Source organism: Oncorhynchus mykiss, chromosome 15, assembly GCF_057628025.1.
Source record: "Oncorhynchus mykiss isolate SJ-2025 chromosome 15, ASM5762802v1, whole genome shotgun sequence".
Lineage (NCBI taxonomy): Eukaryota > Metazoa > Chordata > Actinopteri > Salmoniformes > Salmonidae > Oncorhynchus > Oncorhynchus mykiss.
In genome coordinates this window covers 35,891,685-35,914,760 of record NC_143036.1, presented here as the reverse complement: position 1 = coordinate 35,914,760, position 23,076 = coordinate 35,891,685, and the positions used below count along the sequence as shown (strand labels likewise).

The 23,076-nt window shown below is 42.2% G+C and overlaps 1 protein-coding gene across 2 annotated transcripts in view; it reads right to left on the bottom strand.

Moving 5' to 3' along the window:
• Positions 1 to 23,076, bottom strand: part of LOC110490018 (cadherin-18) — a 404,998-nt gene that overhangs the window by 88,287 nt on the left and 293,635 nt on the right. For both annotated transcript variants that reach the window (XM_021563094.3, XM_021563095.3), the window contains one exon: positions 13,226 to 13,345. In XM_021563094.3, coding sequence (XP_021418769.3) covers positions 13,226 to 13,345 — 120 coding nt within the window. The remainder of the gene's footprint in view (positions 1 to 13,225; positions 13,346 to 23,076) is intronic.

Genomic DNA, 23,076 nt, shown 5'->3' with positions numbered 1-23,076 from the left:
AATCAGTTCGACCTAGTGGATGTTTGGAGATCTAAACATCCCAACACAAGACAGTATACATGGGTGAAGAGCCTCATTCAGTGTCAGTGGGAGTGATAAGGGACATCATTAACCAGTTCGACCTAGTGGATGTTTGGAGAACTAAACATCCCAACGCAAGACAGTATACATGTGTGAAGGGTTTTGGGGCTAGGGTGAGTGCAGCAAGACTTGATCGTTTTTACATGTCAGGAATCAGAGCAAAAGGGTGTTGGGCGCTACCATTCTCCCGGGGGCGTTTTCGGATCACCACATAACCATGGCTCAGCTGTCTATTTCACCAGGGCCCCGGCAGGCACCCTATTGGAAGTTTAATGTAAAGCTCGAACAAGATGCCATTTTTTGCTCAGGTTTCCAGATCTTTTGGGAAAGGTGGGGGCAGCAAAGAGAGAAGTATGAGTCCCTGAGTCAGTGGTGGGTTGTGGGAAAAGTTTTCTGTTTTCTGTCAACAGTATACAGCTAGGAGAGTATTGGAGGAACTAGAGTGTTGTATTAGTGAGATGAAGGTAGAGATGGTGGGGCAAGGCAATGTAGGCCTCCAGGCTAATTTAGCTGAATTATGTAGAGACGTGGGTAGCTTTTTCCAGGTTAAAGCAAAGGGAGCACTTGTAAGAACTAGGTTCTCCATGCTCAAGGAGATGGATGCTCTCAGCTCCATCTTCTTTGTTTGGCCACCCTGCAGAGGCAACTGATGGCAGCGGGTTTACAAAGGCTGGGTGACCTGCGACTGCTGGGAGAGAAGGGGTGGAAAACCCGGGAAGTCCTGGCATAACAAACAGGAATAATGTCTCCTAGGCTGCTGGAGAGATTCCTGGAGGATGTCCAGGAGGCACTGTCTGAGCTGGTAACAGGGGTGTTTGAACAGCCAAAGGGGGAGGGGCCACCAATGTTTCCACCACTGCAGGTGACAGCAGAGACTGGGGACTGGCAAGGGGGTCTGGAGGACATGTTAGATTTCAACACTCCGAGCCTGGGGGAGTTTGAAGGGGTGGGAGGTAAAGCCTCTGCATTAAGGTTAGGAACATTAGGAGCCTGACAGGAGTGAAGGCACATCAGTGGCAGGGGGTATGTGGGGCGGAGAGTATGGTGGGTTTTAGATGGAGGAGGCTCTACAAACTCCCAGTACCAAAGTGGTCCGTGGACCTCCCGTGGTGGGTTCTTCATGGAGCCTTGGCCACTAACAGCTGGTTGGCACGGGTTGAACCGGGAATCGGGCAGGGGTAACCTTTCTGTTTTATGAAAGAAACTGTGATTTATGTGTTTTCTGTGTGCACCAGGTTAATGCCATTAATGTCTCTGTTGAAATGTCTTTGTGAGATGTTGGGGGTGGTTTTTACTGTTGGGATGTGTATAATGGGGTACAGGTATTCGAATAAGGAGAAGGCCAAATGTGTTTTGTTGAACTATCTGTTTGCTCAGGCGAAGTTGGCGATTTGGCTAACAAGGAGGAACAGGGTCAAAGGTGGGGGGATAACAGACCCTTTGCTATTATTTAATGGGATGGTCTCTGCTTGCCTTAGGGTTGAATTTGAGTTCGATAGAATGATAAAAAGTGTGGAGATGTTTCAGGAGATATGGTATTTGGGGGGGGGGCTGTCTGTATAGCTGGGGAAGATGTTTTGGATATACGGTTGTAGAAGTGGTGCGTTTTTTTGGTTATTGTGATGTTGTTTCGTGTGGTAAAGGGAAAGGTGAGTATGGTACGTTTATGCAGTACAGGATATATATTGGTGTTTTATTTTTAAGGGGGATTTTGAGTTTTTAAATGGAATGAGAATGTTTCATTAAAGAAAGACCAAAAGTCTCTCTCTCTCTCTCTCTCTCTCTCTCTCTCTCTCTCTCTCTCTCTCTCTCTCTCTCTCTCTCTCTCTCTCTCTCTCTCTCTCTCTCTCATGAATTGATTTATGAACTATCTATTTCTCCTTCTATTCAGGGAAGTGAGACCAATCAACGTTTTGTCTCCCTCTCCCTCCCTAGTCTCCCTCGCCATCTTTGACATCCTTGAAGATAATATTTAAAATACCAATTAGGCTACAATTCTTAAAAGCTAAAGGCTAATGATAGCATCTCATTTTCCAAGGAGAATAGCAGCTCAATATTCTTTATGAAACGTAAACTATTTATTATTTATCACGCCAGTACTTGTTATAACGTTTCATACCACTTTCCTTTAACTTAAAGGGAAACTTAACCTTTACACCCTATTTGAGGTGTTTTTCCAGTTCCCTTCATGATTATGGGTGATGAGAGGGTTTTTCAGACATATGTGTGTATTTTTAGAGACTGTATTATGTCTGTATTTTTAGCTGTATTTTTTTGTCATTTTCGTGCTGGGAGAGTGTCATGCCCTGACCTTGAAGAACCTTTTATTTCTCTATTTTGGTTAGGTCAGGGTGTGACTAGGGTGGGTAGTCTAGTTTTTCTATTTCTATGTTGGCCTGGTATTGTTCCCAATCAGAGGCAGCTGTCTATCGTTGTCTCTGATTGGGGATCATATTTAGGCAGCCAACGAACATTACAGAGAGTTAGACCAATGACATCGTTTTTTGATTGAGCCTGCTGTCTGATCTAAAAATGAATGGAGTCCTATTTTGTAGCAATTATTGGGGCCTTTGTGTTTTGACAATTTCATGATCACTCGAGCAGATATGGTTGTCCTTGTTTAACAGAGCCATTTGACTTGTCTCAACAATGCTCCTATCTGCCAGGACACTGCTGTGTAAACTCACCTCGGTCTCCAGAGTAAATAAACTATCTTGAAAACTGCCATGACTACTTATTTGCTATATTGACGGACTAATCTAATATACTGTTTTATGAAAACATGTTTATTTGCCAGCAAATTAAAGTAGAAACGATAAACCAGCTCCCTGCATCATTTGTTTTAGCAATAAGACTGAATATAGTTATCCAAATACATTTCATGAATATCACAAGGAATTTATCAATTAGGGGGGTACTAAGCTGACATACCTATGGTCATACTATGGATAATTTTAGGACCCCTTTAGATATATTAAAAATAAATTGGAGATAAAATATGGAATTTGGTCTTTACTACTATATTCTAGAGAAAAGCATTGAATAACACATAAATTCATTGCAAAAAAGACAGTAAAAAAAATCATAAGAAACAAGGTATTTGAAGTACTTGTACCAAAATTCTATTCTTCTGATTCCTGCTTACAAGCAAAAATTAATGCAGGAAGCACCCGTGACTCGATCAATAAGAAAGTGGTCAGATGAAGCAGATGCTAATCCACAGGACTGCTTTGCTAGCACAGACTGGAATATGTTCCGGGATTCCTCTGATGGCATTGAGGAGTACACCACATCAGTCATTGGCTTCATCAATAAGTGCATCGATGACGTCGTCCCCACAGTGACGTACGTACATACCCCAACCAGAAGTCATGGATTACAGGCAACATTCGCACCGAGCTAAAGGCTAGAGCTGCAGCTTTCAAGAAGTGGGACTCAAACCCAGAAGATAAGAAATCCCGCTATGCCCTCCGACGAACCATCAAACAGGCAAGGCGTCAACACAGGACAAAGATTGAATAGTACTACACCGACTCTGACGCTGTTCGGATGTGGCAGGACTTGCAAACCATTACAGACTACAAAGGGAAGCAAAGCCGAGAGCTGCCAAGTGACACGAGCCTACCAGACGAGCTAAACTACTTCTATGCTCGCTCCGAGGCAAATAATACTGAAACATGCATGAGAGCATCAGCTGTTCCGGAGGACTGTGTGATCACGCTCTCTGCAGCCGATTTGAATAAGACCTTTAACCTGTTTGGGATAGGGGACAGCATTTTCACGTTCGCATGAAAAGCGTGTCCAGAGTAAACTGCCTGGTACTCAGGCCCAGAAGCTAATATATGCATTAGTAGATTTGGATAGAAAACACTATGAAGTTTCTAAAACTGTTTGAATGATGTCTGTGAGTATAACATAACTCATATGGCAGGCGAAAACCTTAGATTTCCCACTTCCTGGTTTGATTTTTCTGAGGTTTGTAGTTTTTCGACTCAATGCCTTTCTAATATACAGTGTAAATGGGGTCATATTGCACTTCCTAAGTGTTCCACTAGATATCAACAGTCTTTAGAATCTTGTTTCAGGTTTCTTCTGTGAAGGGGGAGCGAATAAGAGCTGTTTCAATCAGGTGTCTAGCAGAAGGCCATGAGCTTGTCACGCGTGTGGCCGTGAGAGCGACCTGCATTCCATTGCATTTCTAAAGGAATCGAAAGGAATTGTCCGGTTGAAACATTATTGAAGATTTATGATGAAAAATATTCTAAAGATTGATTCTATACATCGTTTGACATGTTTCTACAAACTGTAATATACCTTTTTGTATATTTTTGAATTTCGCGCTCTGCCTTTTCAGAGGATGTTGTCGACTTAAGAAGTTTAAACAGGTCAACATTCAAAAGACCTCAGAGCCAGACGGAATACCAGGGCGTGTACTCCGAGCATGCGCTGACCAACTGGTAAGTGTCTTCACTGACATTTTCAAACTCTCCCTGTCCGAGTCTGTAATACCAACATGTTTTAAGCAGACCACCATAGTGCCTGAGCCCAAGAATAATAAGGTAACCTGCCTAAATGACTACCAACCCGTAGCACTCACATCTGTAGCCATGAAGTAATTTGAAAGGCTGGTCATGGCTCACATCAACACCATTATCCCAGAAACCCTAGACCCAATTTGCATACAGCCCCAACAATCTCTATTGCACTCCACACTTCCCTTTCCCACCTGTACAAAGGGAACACCTATTTTAGAATGCTATTAATTGAGTACAGCTCAGTGTTCAACACCATAGTGCCCTCAAAGCTCATCAATAAGCTAAGGACCCTGGTACTAAACACCTCCCTCTGCAACTGAAACCTGGACTTCCTGACGGGCCGGCCCCAGGTGGTAAGGTTAGGTAACAACACATCCGCCACGCTGATTTTCAACACAGAGGTCCCTCATGGGTGCGTGCTCAGTCCCCTCCTGTACTCCCTGTTCACTCTTTTGTTGCACGGACAGGCATGACTCCAACACCATCATTACGCTTGCCGATGACACAGCAGTGGTAGGCCTGATCAACCGACAACGACGAGGCAGCCTATAGGGAGGAGGTCAGAGACCTGGCCGTGTGGTGCCAGGATTACAACCTCTCCGTCAACGTGATCAAGACAAATGAGATGATTTTGAACTACAGGACCTAGCACGCCCCCATTCTCATCGACGGTTCTGTAGTGGAGCATGTTGAGAGCTTTAAGTTCCTTGGTGTCCACATCACCAACAAACTAATACGGTCCAAGCACACAAACACAGTCGTTAAAACCTAATACCCCTCAGGAGACTGAAAAGATTTCGCATGGGTCCTCAGATCCTGAAAATGTTCAAGAGCATCCTGAATGGTTGCCTCACTGCCTGCTATGGCAACTGCTCGGCCTCCGACCGCAAGGCACTACAGAGGGTAGTGTGTAATGCCCAGTACATCACTGGAGAAAAGCTTTCTGCCATCCAGGACCTCTATTTTATATATATTATATTTTATTTCACCTTTTTTAACTAGGTAGGCTAGTTGAGAACAAGTTCTCATTTGCAACTGTGACCTAGCCAAGATAAAGCAGTGTGAACAGACAACAACAGAGTTACACATGGAATAAACAATAAACAAGTCAATAACATAGTAGAAAATAATAATAATCTATATCCATTGTGTGCAAAAGGCATGAGGAGGTAGGCAATAAATAGGCCATAGGAGTGAATAATTACAATTTAGCAGGAGTGATAAAAGATCAGATGAACATGTGCAGGTAGAGATACTGGTGTGCAAAAGAGCAGAAAATGAAATAAAATAAAAACAGTATGGGGATGAGGTAGGTAAATCGGGTGGGCTATATACCGATAGACTATGTACAGCTGCAGCGATCAGTTAGCTGCTCAGATAGTAGATGTTTTAAGTTGGTGAGGGAGATAAAAGTCTCCAACTTCAGAGATTGCAATTCTTTCCAGTCGCAGGCAGCAGAGAACTGGAAGGAAAGGCGGCCAAATGAGGTTTTGGCTTTAGGGATGATCAGTGAGATACACCTGCTGGAGTGCGTGCTACGGGTGTGTGGGTGTTGCCATCGTGACCAGTGAACTGAGATAAGGCTGAGCTTTACCTAGCATAGACTTGGAGATGACCTGGTGGTAGTGGGTCTGGCAATGAACATGTAGCGAGGGCCAGCCAACTAGAGCATACAGGTCGCAGTGGTGGGTGGTATAAGGTGCTTTAGTAACAAAACGGATGGCACTGTGATAAACTGCATCCAGTTTGCTGAGTAGAGTATTGAAAGCTATTTTGTAGATGACATCGCCGAAGTCGAGGATTGGTAGGATAGTCAGTTTTACAAGGGTAAGTTTTGCGGCGTGAGTGAAGGAGGCTTTGTTTTTTTTTTTGATTGGAGATGTTTGATATGAGTCTGGAAGGAGAGTTTACAGTCTAGCCAGACACCTAGGTACTTATAGATGTCCACATATTCTAGGTCGGAACCATCCAGGGTGGTGATGCTAGTCGGGCATGAGGGTGCAGGCAGCGAACAGTTGAAAAGCATGCATTTGGCTTTACTAGCTTTTAAGAGCAGTTGGAGGCCACGGAAGGAGTGTTGTATGGCATCGAAGCTAATTTGGAGTTTAGATAGCACAGTGTCCAAGGAAGGGCCAGAAGTATACAGAATGGTGTTGTCTGCGTAGAGGTGGATCAGGGAATCGCCCGCAGCAGAGCAACATCATTGAAATATACAGAGAAAAGAGTCGGCCCGAGAATTGAACCCTGTGGCACCCCCATAGAGACTGCCAGAGGACCGGACAACATGCCCTCCGATTTGACACACTGAACTCTGTCTGCAAAGTAGTTGGTGAACCAGGCAAGGCAGTCATCAGAAAAGAAGAATATAAGAATATGGTGATTGGCCTCCCGGGTGGCGCAGTGGTTAAGGGCGCTGTACTGCAGCGCCAGCTGTGCCATCAGAGTCCCTGGGTTCGCGCCCAGACTCTGTCGTAACCGGCCGAGCGTCGTCCGGGTTAGGGAGGGCTTGGTCGGTAGGGATGTCCTTGTCTCATCGCGCACCAGCGACTCCTGTGGCGGGCTGGGCGCAGTGCGCGCTAACCAAGGTTGCCAGGTGCACGGTGTATCCTCCGACGCATTGGTGCGGCTGGCTTCCGGGTTGGAGGCGCGCAGTGTTAAGAATCAGTGCGGCTGGTTGGGTTGTGTATCGGAGGACGCATGACTTTCAACTTTCATCTCTCTCCCTGTACGGGAGTTGTAGTGATGAGACAAGATAATAGCTACTACAACAATTGGATACCACGAAATATGGTGATTGACAGAGTCGAAAGCCTTGGCCAGGTCGATGAAGACGGCTGCACAGATCTTTTATCGATGGCGGTTATAAAATCGTTTAGTACCTTGAGCGTGGCTGAGGTGCACCCGTGACCAGCTTGGAAACCGGATTGCACAGCGGAGAAGGTACGGTGCGATTCGAGATGGTCAGTGATCTGTTTGCTAACTTGGCTTTCGAAGACCTTAGATAGGCAGGGCAGAATGGATATAGGTCTGTAACAGTTTGGGTCCAAGGTGTCTCCCCTTTTGAGGAGGGGGATGACCGCGGCAGCTTTCCAATCCTTGGGGATCTCAGATGATACGAAGGAGAGGATGATCACGCTGGTAATAGGGGTTGCGACAATGGCGGCGAACAATTTCAGAAATAGAGGGTCCAGATTGTCTAGCCCAGCTGATTTGTATGGGTCCAGGTTTTGCATCTCTTTCAGAACATCTGCTATCTGGATTTGGGTAAAGGAGAAGCTGGGGAGGCGTGGGCGAGTAGCTGCGGGGGGGGGGGGGGGGGGCGGAGCTGTTGGCCGAGGTTGGAGTAGCCAGGAGGAAGGCATGGCCAGCTGTTGAGAAATGCTTGTTGAAGTTTGATTATCACGAATTTATCGGTGGTGACCGTGTTACCTAGCCTCAGTGCAGTGGGCAGCTGGGAGGAGGTGCTCTTGTTCTCCATGGACTTTACAGTGTCCCAGAACTTTTTGGAGTTAGGGCTACAGGATGCAAATTTCTGCTTGAAAAAGCTGGTCTTTGCTTTCCTGACTGACTGCGTGTAATGATTCCTGACTTCCCTGAACAGTTGCATATCGCGGTGACTATTTGATGCTATTGCAGTCCGCCACAGGATGTTTTTGTGCTGGTCGAGGGCAGTCAGGTCTGGAGTGAACTAAGGGCTATATCTGTTCTTAGTTCTGCATTTTTTGAACGGAGCATGCTTGTCTAAGATGGTGAGGAAGTTACTTTTAAAGAATGACCAGACATCCTCAACTGACGGGATGAGGTCAATATCGTTCCAGGATACCCGGGCCAGGTCGATTAGAAAGGCCTGCTCGCAGAAGTGTTTTAGGGAGCGTTTGACAGTGATGAGGGGTGGTGGTTTGACCGCGGACCCGTAGCGGATACAGGCAATGAGGCACTATACCAGGTGGTGTGAGAGGAAGGCCCTAAAAATTGTCAAAGACTCCAGCCACCCCATAGACTGTTCTCTCTGCTACCGCATGGCAAGTGGTACCCGAGCTCCAAGTCTAGTCTAACAGCTTCTACACCCAAGCCATAAAACTCCTGAACCTCAATCAAATGGCCACCCAGACTATTTGCATTGCCATTGCTCCCCCGTCTTTTACACTGCTGCTTCTCTCTGTTGTTGTCATCTATGCATTGTCACTTTAATAACATGTATACATTACCTCAAGTAGCCACCCTTTGCCTTGATGACAGCTTTGCACACTCGCTCAAACCAGCTTCACGAGGAATGCTATTTCAACAGTCTTGAAGGAGTTTAGGAAGGAAGCCTGTATCTTATTGGGTGTATTGATACACCATCCAAAGTTTAATAATAACTTCACCATGCTCAAAGGGAAATGCATTTTACCCATCTACCAATAGGTGCCCTTTGTGACGCATTGGAAAACCTCCCTGGTCTTTGAGGTTCAATCTGTGTCTGAAATTCACTGCTCGACTGAGGACCTTGCAGATAATTGTTTAGGGTACAGAGATAAGGTAGTCATTAAGGAATCATGTTAAAAATATTATTTTACACAGTGCAACTTATTATGTAACTTGTTTAGCACATTTTTACAACTATTTAGTTTTTCATATTGAATCAAATTTTTTACTTTGATATTATGGGGTATTGACATTATCGGGTGTCGTGTTTAGGCTAGTGCCCAAAAATATAAATGTAATACATTTTAAATTCAGGCTGTAACACAACAAAATGTGGAAAAAGTAAGAGGTTCGGAATACTGTATGAAGGCACTGCATGTTGCAGACAGATGCATCACCATGGAAACACACACTTCAGGTCTACTTGAATGAGGCAGGTTAAAATATGGATGTACCTTTGGCAAAAAAATGAATTGACAACATAGAAACATGTATTTTCTGTTAATTGCTGTCTGATGCTAAGGTGTAACTGCCAGCAGTATAAAAAAGCATACATAATATTCTGATTGCAACAGGAAGTTAATGACAGCTTTGCACAATACACCTTTAGTAGTAAAGGACAAAATCAATATTATATCAAATAATTTTTGTATATTTTTTGGAGATAACTAAAGGGGTCCTAAAATTCAGATCCATAGTATGACCATATTAAAACAATTCCATATGTCAGCTTAGCACTCCTCCCCACCACCTCCACCAATGTCTTAGACTCTAAAGAATAAGTATGATATGTTATGTTTTGTATGGTTAGTATTAATTTCGTATGATACGTTACGAATTGAAATTCGTACATGTTACACATTTGCTAAACATCTGATATGTCACGAATTGCATTTTGTTGTGGCTAACGTTAGCTAGGTGGCTAACGTTAGCTAGGTGGCTAATTAGCTAGGTGGCTAAAGTTAGCTAGGCTAGGGCTTAAGGTTAAGGTTAAAGTTAAGAGTTAGGTTAAAGGGTTAAGGTTAGGGGAAGAATTAGCTAACATGCAAATTATTTGCAAAGTTGTTAATTAGAAAAGAGTGAAAGTTGTCTGTGATGAAATTCGAACACGCAAACTTTGGGTTGCTTGATGGTCATAATATGCCTACCCATCCTTTCTTGAAGTTAGTGATCCGCTAGAGAAAAGTGAGACATCTCACTCATATTCACATTGAACCGAGGTTATGCAATTATCCCTGTTTTATAATACTATTTGACAGCAGTTACAAGCCATGATATAACCCTTATATGATATCACTGAAAAGTCCAATGCATGTGCGGCACAGTATAATGACATATACTAGATGGTGTTGTGCCCTGGAAGCTTACACACAAAGCTCTTAGAGAGAGACTGTCTTACATCTGACCCAAATCCTCCAGCGGGATATACTGACAGAGTCCATCAGTGTTGCCGCAGCACCGAGACAGAGCGAGAGAGTGAGAGAGAGAGAGAGAGTCGTATCTATTGACTTTTCGAAACAGCAAAACGAACTGCTTTTGGGCTAAATGAATGTACTATAAAGTTAATTTATCTTACCAAACCTTGCTGAAAGGTTTGTCCTGGTTTTTCATGGGACTAAATGATACGCTCTAAAAAGTTAACACAGCAAGCAAGCAGCCAAGTACAAGACAGAATGATCCCATATATATGCTACACTTGGGATCATTATCAGATGATACTAAGACGTTATAATGAGGTTGTATGTGCTTATGACAAATTGTAATTTATTCTATATCGCTCTTGCTGTAGGCCTATGTAACAACAATTTAATAAACTCAACATCTCACAGAGATGAAAAGTATGTGTTAAGGCAAAGGGTGGCTACTTTGAAGAATCTAAAATATAAATATATTTTGATTTGTTTTTTGGTTAATACAGGATTTTGGTTACTAAACCCCTGAATGAGTAAGTGTGTCCAAACTTTTGAATTGTACTGTACACATATTTAACCCTTTTTTTGGCAGGCACAAAACTACTATTTGCTTTTTTAAACCGGCGTGCGGGGGGGGGGGTGTAGATCAAAATGGAGAAAACCATTGTGTTCATGAGAATCTACCCTTTCCACATTCATTTGTAGACTAGACGGTTCGGACACCACGAACAGAAGTTGACACATTAACAGACTGACTTTAGTTGAGTCCCCTGACACTTGTGGTGGTCGTAGAGCAAAATGGAGAAGACAGATTTTTGGGATGTCTCATGATCTGACAAACACCGCTCTAGTTCTGCCACCTTTCACTGCAGATGAGGAAGTGTGACACTGGTGTGACACTGGTGGATGCAGTGGATTGAGATGCATCCAGTGCAAAAAAAACATACTTATTTGTGGATTGACGCATCAAGCGACTCCAGGGGGCTAATGGGAGTGTCACAGGTTTACGTTTACAATTTTACGTCTACCTCTGAGTCCATGTTACATTTTAAGGTCAACCCGGTTATGTTAACTGAACTCTTGTGTTTTGTGGTGGAAAACTGAGCAGGTTGAGCATAACATGTCAACCCTGTTACCCATTGAGAGACAAGCTAGAAATGTTTTAACAATTACATTTGTTGTGGTGAAGCTTGCATTCAATTGCACCTCCCTGTTGAACACAACACACTTCCATTCCCCCAGTGACAAGGGAATTTATGCAATGGTGAGATCTTAGTTTGGTCGGGACATATAGGCTCTTTCCCAGAAGATGTACTAGTCTTCATGTCATCTTTCATTGATTTCATTGATTTACTGTATGCCATGTTAGATTACAGCCTTATTCTGATTTTTTTAATTATCAGCAATCTACACACAATGCCTCATAATTAAAAAGTAAAAAAAACAGAAAAACTTTATTTACTTGAGATATTTCTACAAATTGATTCCATTGAGTCCATCCGTGATAAATTCAATTGATTGGACATGATTTGGAAAGGCACACAACTGTCTATATTAGGTCCCAAAGTTGACAGTGCATGTCAGAGCAAGAACCAAGCCATGCGGTCGTAGGAATAGTCCGTAGAGCTCCGAGACAGGATTATGTCGAGGCACAGATCTGGGGAAGGGTACAAAAACGTTTCAGCAGCATCGAAGGTCCCCAAGAAGACTATTGCCTCCATCATTGTTAAATGGAAGTAGTTTGGAACCAACAAGACTTCCTAGAGATGGCCGCCCGGCCAAACTGAGCAATCGGGGGAGAAGGGCCTTGGTCAGGGAGGAGACCAAAAACCAGATGGTTTCTCTGACAGAGCTCTAGACTTCCTCTGTGGAGATGGGAGAACCTTCCAGAAGGACAACCATCTCTGCAGCACTTCACCAATCAGGCCTTTATGATAGAGTGGCCAGACGGAAGCCACTCCTCAGTAAAAGGCACATGACAGCCCGCTTGGAGTTTGCCAAAAGGCACCTAAGACTCTCAGACCCTGAGAAACAAGATTCTCTTGTCTGATGAAACCAAGATTGAACTCTTTGTACTGAATGCCAAGTGTCTCATCTGGAGGAAACATGGCTCTATACGTACGGTGATGCATGGTGGTGCAGCATCATGCTGTGGGGATGTCTTTCAGCGGCAGGGACTGGGAGACTAGTCAGGATCAAGGCAAAGATGAACGGAGCAAAGTACAGAGATGAAAACCTGCTCCAGAGCCCTCTGGACTTCAGACTGGGGTGAAGGTGTACCTTCCCATCAGGACAACGAGCCTAAGCACACAGCCAAGACAGAGCCTGGACTTGAACCTGAACAAACATGATAAAAGCTTTGCAGCAACGCTCCCCATCCAACCTGACAAAGAGAATCTGCAGAGACAAACTCTCCAAATACAGGTGTGCCAAGCTTGTACTGTCATACCCAAGAAGACTTGAGGCTGTAATCGCTGCCAAAAATGCTTCAACAAAGTACTGAGTAAAGGGTCTGAATACTTATGTAAATGTGATATTTCAGTTTTTCATTGTGTGCACTTGCACTTTGCCAACCCCATTAAATATTTAATAGAAACATGTAAGGACCGCTAAAACAAAATATGCATTTTTTTAATTTGTGAAACAGTTTTAAACCACCTCATTACATTTTTTCTCTATTCAAGGCTGAGAACAGAAGGCAACAAAACAAATGGCTCCTTTGACAACAGTACTGCAAGGACATGCACATTGTCCCATCAATAAGGCGGTGTGTACAGTTATGTGTCCTACCAGTTTTGGGATCAACAGAGAAATATGGTTGTCCTTGGAGAATACTGTAGACCACTCGGGCACTATTTCCATATGTGGGGTCATCAGCGTCCGTTGCAGTAACTTGATATACCGAAGTACCTGGAAAGAAGAAAAATAATCAAAATTAGGCTTAAACGTTGTTTTGGATACTTTTGTTTTCATGAGTGTATATGTGTCCCCTCATCGTGTGCCTTTTTTTATCGACGGTAATAAGAAATGTTATATGTTTGAAACACATTATGTAGCATTATTTCTAAACATAGAGAATGGTTACCTTTGGGATTTGTTTATTGACCAAAACCTCAGAGAAATGTTGCTTTTTGTGCAATGTAATCTAAACATGAAAACATTTTCAAATGCAATCTTTTTTCTCACTTCCTACTAGTACATAGTACCGAGTAGTAAACATTACAAATCATTTGTATTTTAATGCAAATCTAAGACAAAACATCTTCCCTTTTAAGGAATAAAATGTAAAGAAAACGTAGAGCTTACCAACATATAGATTCACAGGAGGTGTGAGGTATTTAGTTCCAAAACTAACTAATTATGATAATATCAAATGGGTATTTGCATTCAGAAGTTCCATTTGATGATAGCCTACCACAGTACAGTAACTTGCTCAACAGAAGGACTATAATTGCTTTTGTGATCTATGTTTTTTCGCTAATAGTTCAGCCCAGATGGTGAATGGTTTTCTCCTCTTATACAAACCTGGTCACATATCTCATATTATTGTTACCCCTAGCTTGTCCCTGCTTACTTTTATTACCTCCCATTGGTTTCAATCCATCTACACTATCTGCTGTTGACTTATTGCAGGGACCACAATACATTTAATGCAGTTTTGAGAGCTCAAGTTGGCCGTCTGAAATGGGATTACAACAAATCCTTTGAAGTGAAAATCGGAAAATCAACCCCACACAGCTAAAAGAGACCTGTCCTCTCTCTGTCAATTCATCATTACTACCAGATATTTTGTTTCTCAAAGTTTTCCCAAACTCTTCTTTAATGGATGGCAATAATTGTTTGGGAAACAATTCTGGTTCATGGGGTAGTTTATTGACTGAGCACAGTGTATTTTGAATCTGCCTGGTGGAATTGTCACAACACAAAATTGACTGTTTCAGATGACCACCATTTTTTTGTGTAGATTACGACATAATATCAAATGTGGTGCAGCAACGGGATCTATATTTGCCACACCTTAAAACTATTCTATAGCCCTTTGTTGTCCAAACCTGGAGCAAGAGTATTATCAAAGTTTTGTGAGAGCAGTAAGTGCTGAGGTGAAGTTTCCTGAAGTTTTCAGACTGATGATTGTCTTAGAAGACAGAAGGGGTAATCCTAGTGCAACCGACAGGTAGAAATTTACATTTTAATACCCGTGTAAAACTACATCACCTTTTCATTAGTGGAGGTTACTCAGAGGAGGAAGTGAACTTCATAAAAATACAAATGGTAAAACATTTAAAGTTATCCTTTTTAGATAAAACTACACTAAACATATTCACGTCACCAAATAGTTTTTAAAGCACACTGTTTTGCAATGAAGGTCTACAGCCTCAACAGCACTGTCGTAGCACCATGGTGTAGCCGGAGGACAGCTAGTTTCCGTCCTCCTCTGGGTACATTGACTTTAATACAAAATCTGGGAGGCTCATGGTTCTCACCCCCTTCCATAGTCTTACACAGTAATTATGACAACTTCTCGAGGACGTCCTTCAACCTATCAGAGCTTTTGCAGCATGAATTGACATGTTGTCCACCCATTCAAAGGATTAGAGAAGAAATCTAGTACTGAAAGCACAAGCTACAGCTAGCTAGCACCGCAGTGCATAAAATGTGGTGAGTAGTTGACTCAAAGAGAGAGAAAGACAATAGTTGAACAGTTTGAACAAATACATGTCTTTCAAATGAATGAGAAGCAAGAGAGAGACTGTTTTTTCAGTTTTACTTACTTAGCTAGCAAATGCAGCTTACTAGTTTAACTATTCAAACACCCTGCTCAAACAGAGGGATGCTATGTTAGCTAGCTGGCTATGGCTATCTAACACAACACTGGAACTCTTCCAAGTTAAGGTAAGCTTTTGGTAAACTGCTTCCTCTCTCTCCACTGTAATGTTACTGAATGAATGAAGTGGGTTTACTAACTCGTTAGTTCTATTAGCTATGTTCACTATGATGTTACTTTAGCTAATATGGTAACAATGGTGTAGGCTGTGTGTAGCGGTTATGATATGGTTTGACTTGGAAAGTTTTTTTTTGCCTGGTCACATACAACTGATGTGTTGTGCATTGAAGTCTACAAGCGAAGGGAAAAGGTGAGAGGAAAAGAACACTTAGATATGCGAAGGAATACAAATTGGCTGATATAAAAGTTGCTTGAATGGAATATAAATGACAGTCATCCAATATGCTGTAATAGAAATAAGGCCATGCTCATTGCAAATCCACTGCATCGTTCACAAAATTACTTTCTCCTTGCCAGGTCCTGTTTAGTAGCATTGATCTGTATTTTATTTTGGGTGACAGCAAATGTAGGGATCCCCATTTCGCATTTGGCAAGGGTTTAGATTAAGGAATGGGTAGAGGTTTGAAATTTCTGTTCCATCTTTCATTTTGGGGACTTTTCTACTTTATAAAATTCTATTTTATACCTAAACGTTCTAGAACAGAACAAATTGAATTGAACAATACAACCAATGCATGTCAGAGTTCCATATTTATTGGATAAAAACACCCTCAGATTTGACACCTGTTTAACATCAAGATTCCAGCCAGCTGTGGAGAGAGAGAGAGAGAGAAACACAGCGAGAGAGTGAGAGAGAAACACAGCAAGAGAGGAATAGAAACACAGCGAGAGAGAGAGAGGATCCCAGCGAGAGAGCATGTGAGAGAGAGAAACAAAGAGAGAGAGAGAAACACAGCGAGAAAGAGAAACACAGAAACACAGTGAGCGAGAGAGAGAGTGAGAGAGAAACACAGCAAGAGAGGAATAGAAACACAGCGAGAGAGAGAGAGGATCCCAGCGAGAGAGCATGTGAGAGAGAGAAACAAAGAGAGAGAGAGAAACACAGCGATAGAGAGAGAAACACAGAAACACAGTGAGCGAGAGAGAGAGTGAGAGAGAAACACAGCAAGAGAGAGAGAGAGAAGTACAGTGAGACAGAGAATGAGAGAGAAAAAAAACAGTGAGAAACAGAGAAAAAGAGAGAGAAACAGAGAAACAGAGAAAATTGATAGGGAAACAGAGAAAAAGAGAGAGAAACAGAGCGGTAGAGTTATACACAGAGAAACATGCAAGAGAGAGAGAAACACAGCGGGAAAGTTATAAGAGAGTGAGAGTGAAGCAAAGCAAGAGAGGAAGAGGAACACAGCGAGAGAGAGAGAGAAACACAGCAAGAGAAACACAGCAAGAGAAACACAGCAAGAGAGAAACTGAGCAAGAGAGCATGAGAGAGAGAGAAACACAGCGAGAGCGAGCAAGAGAGAAACTCAGCGAGAGAGAGAGAAACACAGCAAGCGAGAGAGAAACACAGCGAGAGAGAGAAACACAAGAAAGATAAAGAAACGCAGCAATAGAGAGAAACACAGCCAATCAAGCAGCACATGTACTCTACTGAATGGTTATTGTTATTGTTCAATGCATGGTTATTTTGACCCTTGGTTACTGTCGTTACTGTTGTCCCATTGACAAATTTGATTCAAATTTTTTTCATATGGTAAATATCTAAAATAAGCTTTAGCAAAAATATGTTCATTGTTACTTCATGCCAATAAAGCAAATTTAATTGAAAAACGATGAGAGAGAGAGGGAAACAAAGTGAGAGAGAGAATGAGAGAAACACAGCGAGACAGAGAGAAACACAGTGAGAGAGAGAAAGACACGAGAGACAGAGAGAGAAACAATGTGAGAGAGAAACACAGCGAGAGAGAGAGAAACAAAGCGAGAGAGAAACACAGCGAGAGAGAAAGACAGTGATAGAGGGATTGAAACAGTGAGAGAGAGAGAAATAATGTGAGAGAGAAACACAGCGATAATGAGAGAGAAACAGCGGGAGAGAGAGAAACAGTGGGAGAGAGAGAAACAGTGAGAGAGAGAGAAAAAGCAAGGAATAGAGAGAAACACAGCAAGAGAAAGAGAGAGAGCGAGACAGAGAGAGAAACACAATGAGAGAGAGAAACACAGCGAGAGAAACACAGCGGGAGAGAAAAACCCAGCGAGAGAGAGAGAAACATAGTGAGAGAGAGAAACACAGCGAGAGATAGAGAAACATAGCAAGAGAGAGAAACAGCGAGAGAGAAACAAAGTGAGAGAGAGAGAGACAGAGAGGGAAACGGCGAGAGGGAGAGAAACACAGGGAGAGACAGAGCAAGATAAACACAGCGAGAGAGAGAGAAACACAGCGAGAGAGAGAGAGAAACAGTGAGAGAGCGAGAGAGGGAAACAGCGAATGAGAGAAACTCACCGAGAGAGAAACACAGTGATAGAGTGGGAGAAACAAAGCAAGAGAAAGAGAGACAGAGAACCAATGAGAGAGAAACACAGAGAGGAAGAGAAACCCAGCGGGAGAGAGGAACCCAGAGAGGGAGAGAAACAAAGCGAGAGAGAGAAACCCAGAGAGAGGGCAAGAGAGAGAGAGAAACACAGAGAGAGAGAGAGATAGAGAAACAAGAGCAACAGTGAAGAACACACACCATTGTAAATACAACCCATATTTATGCTTATTTATTTTATCCTGTGTCCTTTAACCATTTGTACATTGTTAAAATACTGTATATATATATATAATATGACATTTGTAATGTCTTTACTGTTTTGAAACCTCTGTATGTGTAATGTTTACTGTTAATTTTTGTTGTTTTTCACTTTATATTTTCACTTTGTATGTTGTCTACCTCACTTGCTTTGGCAATGTTAACACATGTTTCCCATGCCAATAAAGCCCTTGAATTGAATTGAATTGAATTGAAACACAGCAAGATAAACACAGCGAGAGAGAGATACTGAGCGAGAGAGCACGAGAGAGAGAGAAACACAGTGATAGAGAGAGATAAACACAAAGAGAGAAACACAGCGAGAGAGAGCAAGAGAGAACCACAGCGAGAAAGAGAAACAAAGCAAGAAAGATAAAGAAACACAGCGAGAGAGAGAAACACAGCGAGAGAGAGAAAAGCAGCGAGAGAGAGAAACACAAGAAAGATAAAGAAACGCACCGGTAGAGAGAAACACAGTGAGAGAGTGGGAGAAACAAAGCAAGAGAAAGAGAGACAGAGAAACAATGAGAGAGAAACACAGAGAGGAAGAGAAACACAGCGGGAGAGAGGAACTCAGCAAGAGAGAGAGAATCACAGGAGAGAGAGAGATACAAAGAGAGAGTGAGAAACACAGAGAGAGAGATAGCGAAACGCAGCAAGAGAAACACAGCGAGAGAGAGAAACTGAGCAAGAGAGCATGAGAGATAGAGAAACAGTGATAGAGAGAGATAAACACAAAGAGAGAAACACAGCAAGAGAGAGCAAGAGAGAAACACAGCGAGAGCGAGAAAGAGAGAAACTCAGCGAGAGAGAGAAACACAGCGAGAGAGAGAGAAACACAAGAAATATAAAGAAACGCACCAATAGAGAGAAACGCAGCCAATCAAGCAGCACATGTACTCTACTGAATGGTTATTGTTATTGTTCAATGTATGGTTATTTTGACCCATGGTTATTGTTGTTACTGTTGTCCCGTTGACAATTTTGATTCTCATTTTTTTCATTTTGCAAATATCTAAAATAAGCTTTAGCAAAAATATGTTCATTGTTACTTCATGCCAATGAAGCAAATATAATTTAATTGAATTGAAACACAATGCGAGAGAGAGAATGAGAGAAACACAGCGAGACAGAGAGAAACACGGTGAGAGAGAGAGAAAGACAGTGAGAGACAGAGAGAGAAACACAGAGAGAGATATAAACAAAGCGAGAGAGAAACACATATTGAGAGAAACAAAGTGAGAGAAATAGAGAGAGAGAAACATAGCAAGAAAGAGAAACACAAGAAACACAGTGAGAGAGAGAGAAACACAGCGAGAGAGCAAAACACAGCCAGAGATAGAGAAACAGCGAGAGAGAGAAACAGCGAGAGAGAAACAGAGAGAGACAGAGCAAGATAAACACAGCGAGAGAGTGAGAGAAACACAGTGAGAGAGAAACACTCCAAGAGATAGAGAAACACAGCGAGAGAGAGAGAGAGAGAGATACAGTGAGAGAGCGAGAGAGGGAAACAGCGAGTGAGAGAAACACACCGAGAGAGAGAAACACAGTGAGAGAGTGGGAGAAACAAAGCAAGGCAAAGAGAGACAGAGAAACAATGAGAGAGAAACACAGAGAGGAAGAGAAACCCAGCGGGAGAGAGGAACTTAGAGAGGGAGAGAAACAAAGCGAGAGAGAGAAACCCAGCGAGAGAGCAAGAGAGAGAGAGAGAATCACAGGAGAGAGAGAGATGCAAAGAGAGAGTGAGAAACAGAGAGAGAGAGAGAGAAACACAGCAAGAGAAACAGAGAGAGAGAGAGAGAAACTGAGCGAGAGAGCACGAGAGAGAGAGAAACACAGTGATAGAGAGAGATAAACACAAAGAGAGAAACACAGCGAGAGAGAGCAAGAGAGAAAAACAGCGAGAAAGAGAAACACAGCAAGAAAGATAAAGTAACACAGCGAGAGAGAGAAACACAGCGAGAGAGAGAGAAACACAGCAAGAAAGATAAAGAAACACAGCGAGAGAGAGAAACACAGCGAGAGAGAGAAACGCAGAGAGGGAGAGAAACAAAGCGAGAGAGAGAAACCAAGCGAGAGAGCAAGAGAGAGAGAGAGAATCACAGGAGAGAGAGAGATACAAAGAGAGACAGATAAACACAGAGAGAGAGAGATAGAGAAACACAGCAAGAGAAACACAGCGAGAGAGAGAAACTGAGCGAGAGAGCACGAGAGAGAGAAACACAGTGATAGAGAGAGAGAAATACAGCGACAGAGAGCAAGAGAGAAACACAGCGAGAAAGATAAACACAGCAAGAAAGATAAAGAAACACAGCGAGAGAGAGAGAAAGAGCGAGAGAGTGAAATGCAGCGCGAGAGAGAGAAACACAGCGAGATAGAGAATCACAGCAAGAAAGATAAAGAAACACAGCAAGAGAGAGAGAAACACAGGGAGAGAGAGAAAAACACAGCAAGAAAGATAAATAAACACAGCAAGAGAGAGAGAAACACAGGGAGAGAGAGAAAAACACAGCAAGAAAGATAAAGAAACACAGCGAGAGAGAGAGAGAACCAGTGAGAGACAAACAGTGAGAGAGCGAGAGAGGGAAACAGCGAGAGAGAGAAACACAGCAAGACAGGAAGAAACCCAGCGAGAGAAAGAGAAACACAGAGAGAGAGAAACAAAGAGAGAGAGAGATAGAGAAACACAGCAAGAGAAACACAGCGAGAGAGAGAAACTGAGCGAGGGAGCACGAGGGAGAGAGAAACACAGTGATAGAGAGAGAGATAAACAGAGAGAGAGACTGCAAGAGAGAGCAAGAGAGAAACATAGCGAGAAAGATAAAGAAACACAGCGAGAGAGAGAAACACAGCACATGTACTCTACTGGATGGTTATTGTTCAATGTATGGTTATTTTTACCCTTGGTTATTGTTGTTACTGTTGTCCCGTTGACAATTTTGATTCTCATTTTTTTCATTTTGTAAATATCTAAAACAAGCTTTAGCAAAAATATGTTAATTGTTACTTCATGCCAATAAAGCAAATGTTATTTAATTGAATTGAAAAACAATGAGAGAGAGGGAAACAAAGCGAGAGAGCGACTGAGAGAAACACAGTGAGACCGAGAGAAACACGATGAGAGAGAGAGAGACAGTGAGAGAGAAAGAGAAAAAGCGAGAGAGAGAAACACAGTGAGAGAGAGAGAAACAAAGCGAGTGAGAAGCACAGCGAGAGAGAAAGACAGCGAGAGAGAGAGAAACAATGTGAGCGAGAAACAGCGAGAGAGAGTGAAACAAATCATGGAAGAGAGAGAAACACAGCAAGAGAAAGAGAGAGAGACAGAGAGAGAAACAATGAGAGAGAGAGAGAACCAGTGAGAGAGAAAGAGTGAGAGAGCGAGAGAGGGAAACAGCGAGAGAGAGAAACACAGCGAGACAGAGAGAAAGAAACCCAGTATGAGAGAGAGAGAGAGAAACATAGTGAGAGAGAGAAACACACCCAGAGATAGAGAAACACACCGAGAGAGAGAGAAACACAGTGAGATAGAGAAACACAGCGAGAGAGAGAGAGAAACACAGCAAGAGAGAGAGAGAACCAGTGAGAGACAAACGGTGAGAGAGCGAGAGAGGGAAACAGCGAGAGAGAGAGAAAGAAACCTAGCGAGATAAAGAGAATCACGGAGAGAGAGAAACAAAGAGAGAGAAACACAGCAAGAGAAACACAGCAAGAGAGAGAAACTGAGCGAGGGAGCACGAGAGAGAGAGAAACACGGTGCTAGAGAGAGAGATAAACACACAGAGAGAAACACAGCAAGAGAGAGCAAGAGAGAAAGAGAAACACAGCAAGAAAGATAAAGAAACACAGCGAGAGAGAGAGAAACACAGAAAAGATCATTAAAATTCGGAATACATCTAAATTCAAGTCCAAGTCTGCATTTGAAAGCACTTCAAACCCATGAGCTGAGCGCAGAAACGAGCCCTCTAAGTCAGCTGGTGTTGGACCTCACCAACCAAGCTGACACCAGCACTGCTTCAAAAGAAAGAATTCCAATAAGCAAAATCATGAACCAATCAAAGGACTCATATTTACAACATTAGAAAAACGAAACAAAATCACTAAATTGTTATCTGACCCTAAAACAGAGAATATGAATTGGCTGATTATCTCTACCCTGTCAGAGATACGAAGAAGAGACAGATCCTTACCAAGTACAGGCTGAGTGACCACCAATTGGCAATAGAAACCGGCAATAGAAACCATCAGACATGGCTACCCGAAGAGTATGTGGTCACTGCATGACAGTGGAAGTAGAGACAGAGATGCACTTTCTCCTTTACTGTGATAAATAAACATTATTCACATAAATTACTACACTTATTCCTAATTTTAAGTTATTAAACCCAGAGAAAAAACTAAAAATACTCATGGGCGAAGGAGCAATGGCTCCTCTTGCAGCCAAATATGTATTTGCCTGCCATAGCCTGAAGGACACTGAATAATAACATTTGCATAGTAAGCAGTAACTTACTTATTATTACTATTATTGTTATTACTATTATTATTGTTGGTTATCATTCCAAAAAATAGTGGTATGGGTGGTAATGGTAATGATAGCAGTTTAATGATGGTGGTGCTAGTAGTAGTAATGTTGATTGTAGTTGTAGTACTGATGTAATGGTGAAGATGACCATTATTTCGTTATAAGTTAGTTAATGTTTCATTTTCCATATGTAGATTTTTATATTTATTTCTACTATTGACTGTTACCATTTTATTGTTATTATTTTTGTGTTATTATTTACTACATTTTTATATTAGTATTTTTTATCGTTTATAATTTTATTACAATGTATTTTTATTTATTTTATTTATTTCACCTTTATTTAACCAGGTAGGTCAGTTGAGAACAAGTTCTCATCTACAATTGTGACCTGGCCAAGATAAAGCAAAGCAGTTCGACACATACAACAACACAGAGTTTCACATGGAGTAAAACAAACATACAGTCAATAATACAGTAGAAAAATAAGTCTATATACAATGTGAGCAAATGAGGTGAAATAAGGGAGGTAAAGGCAAAAAAAAGG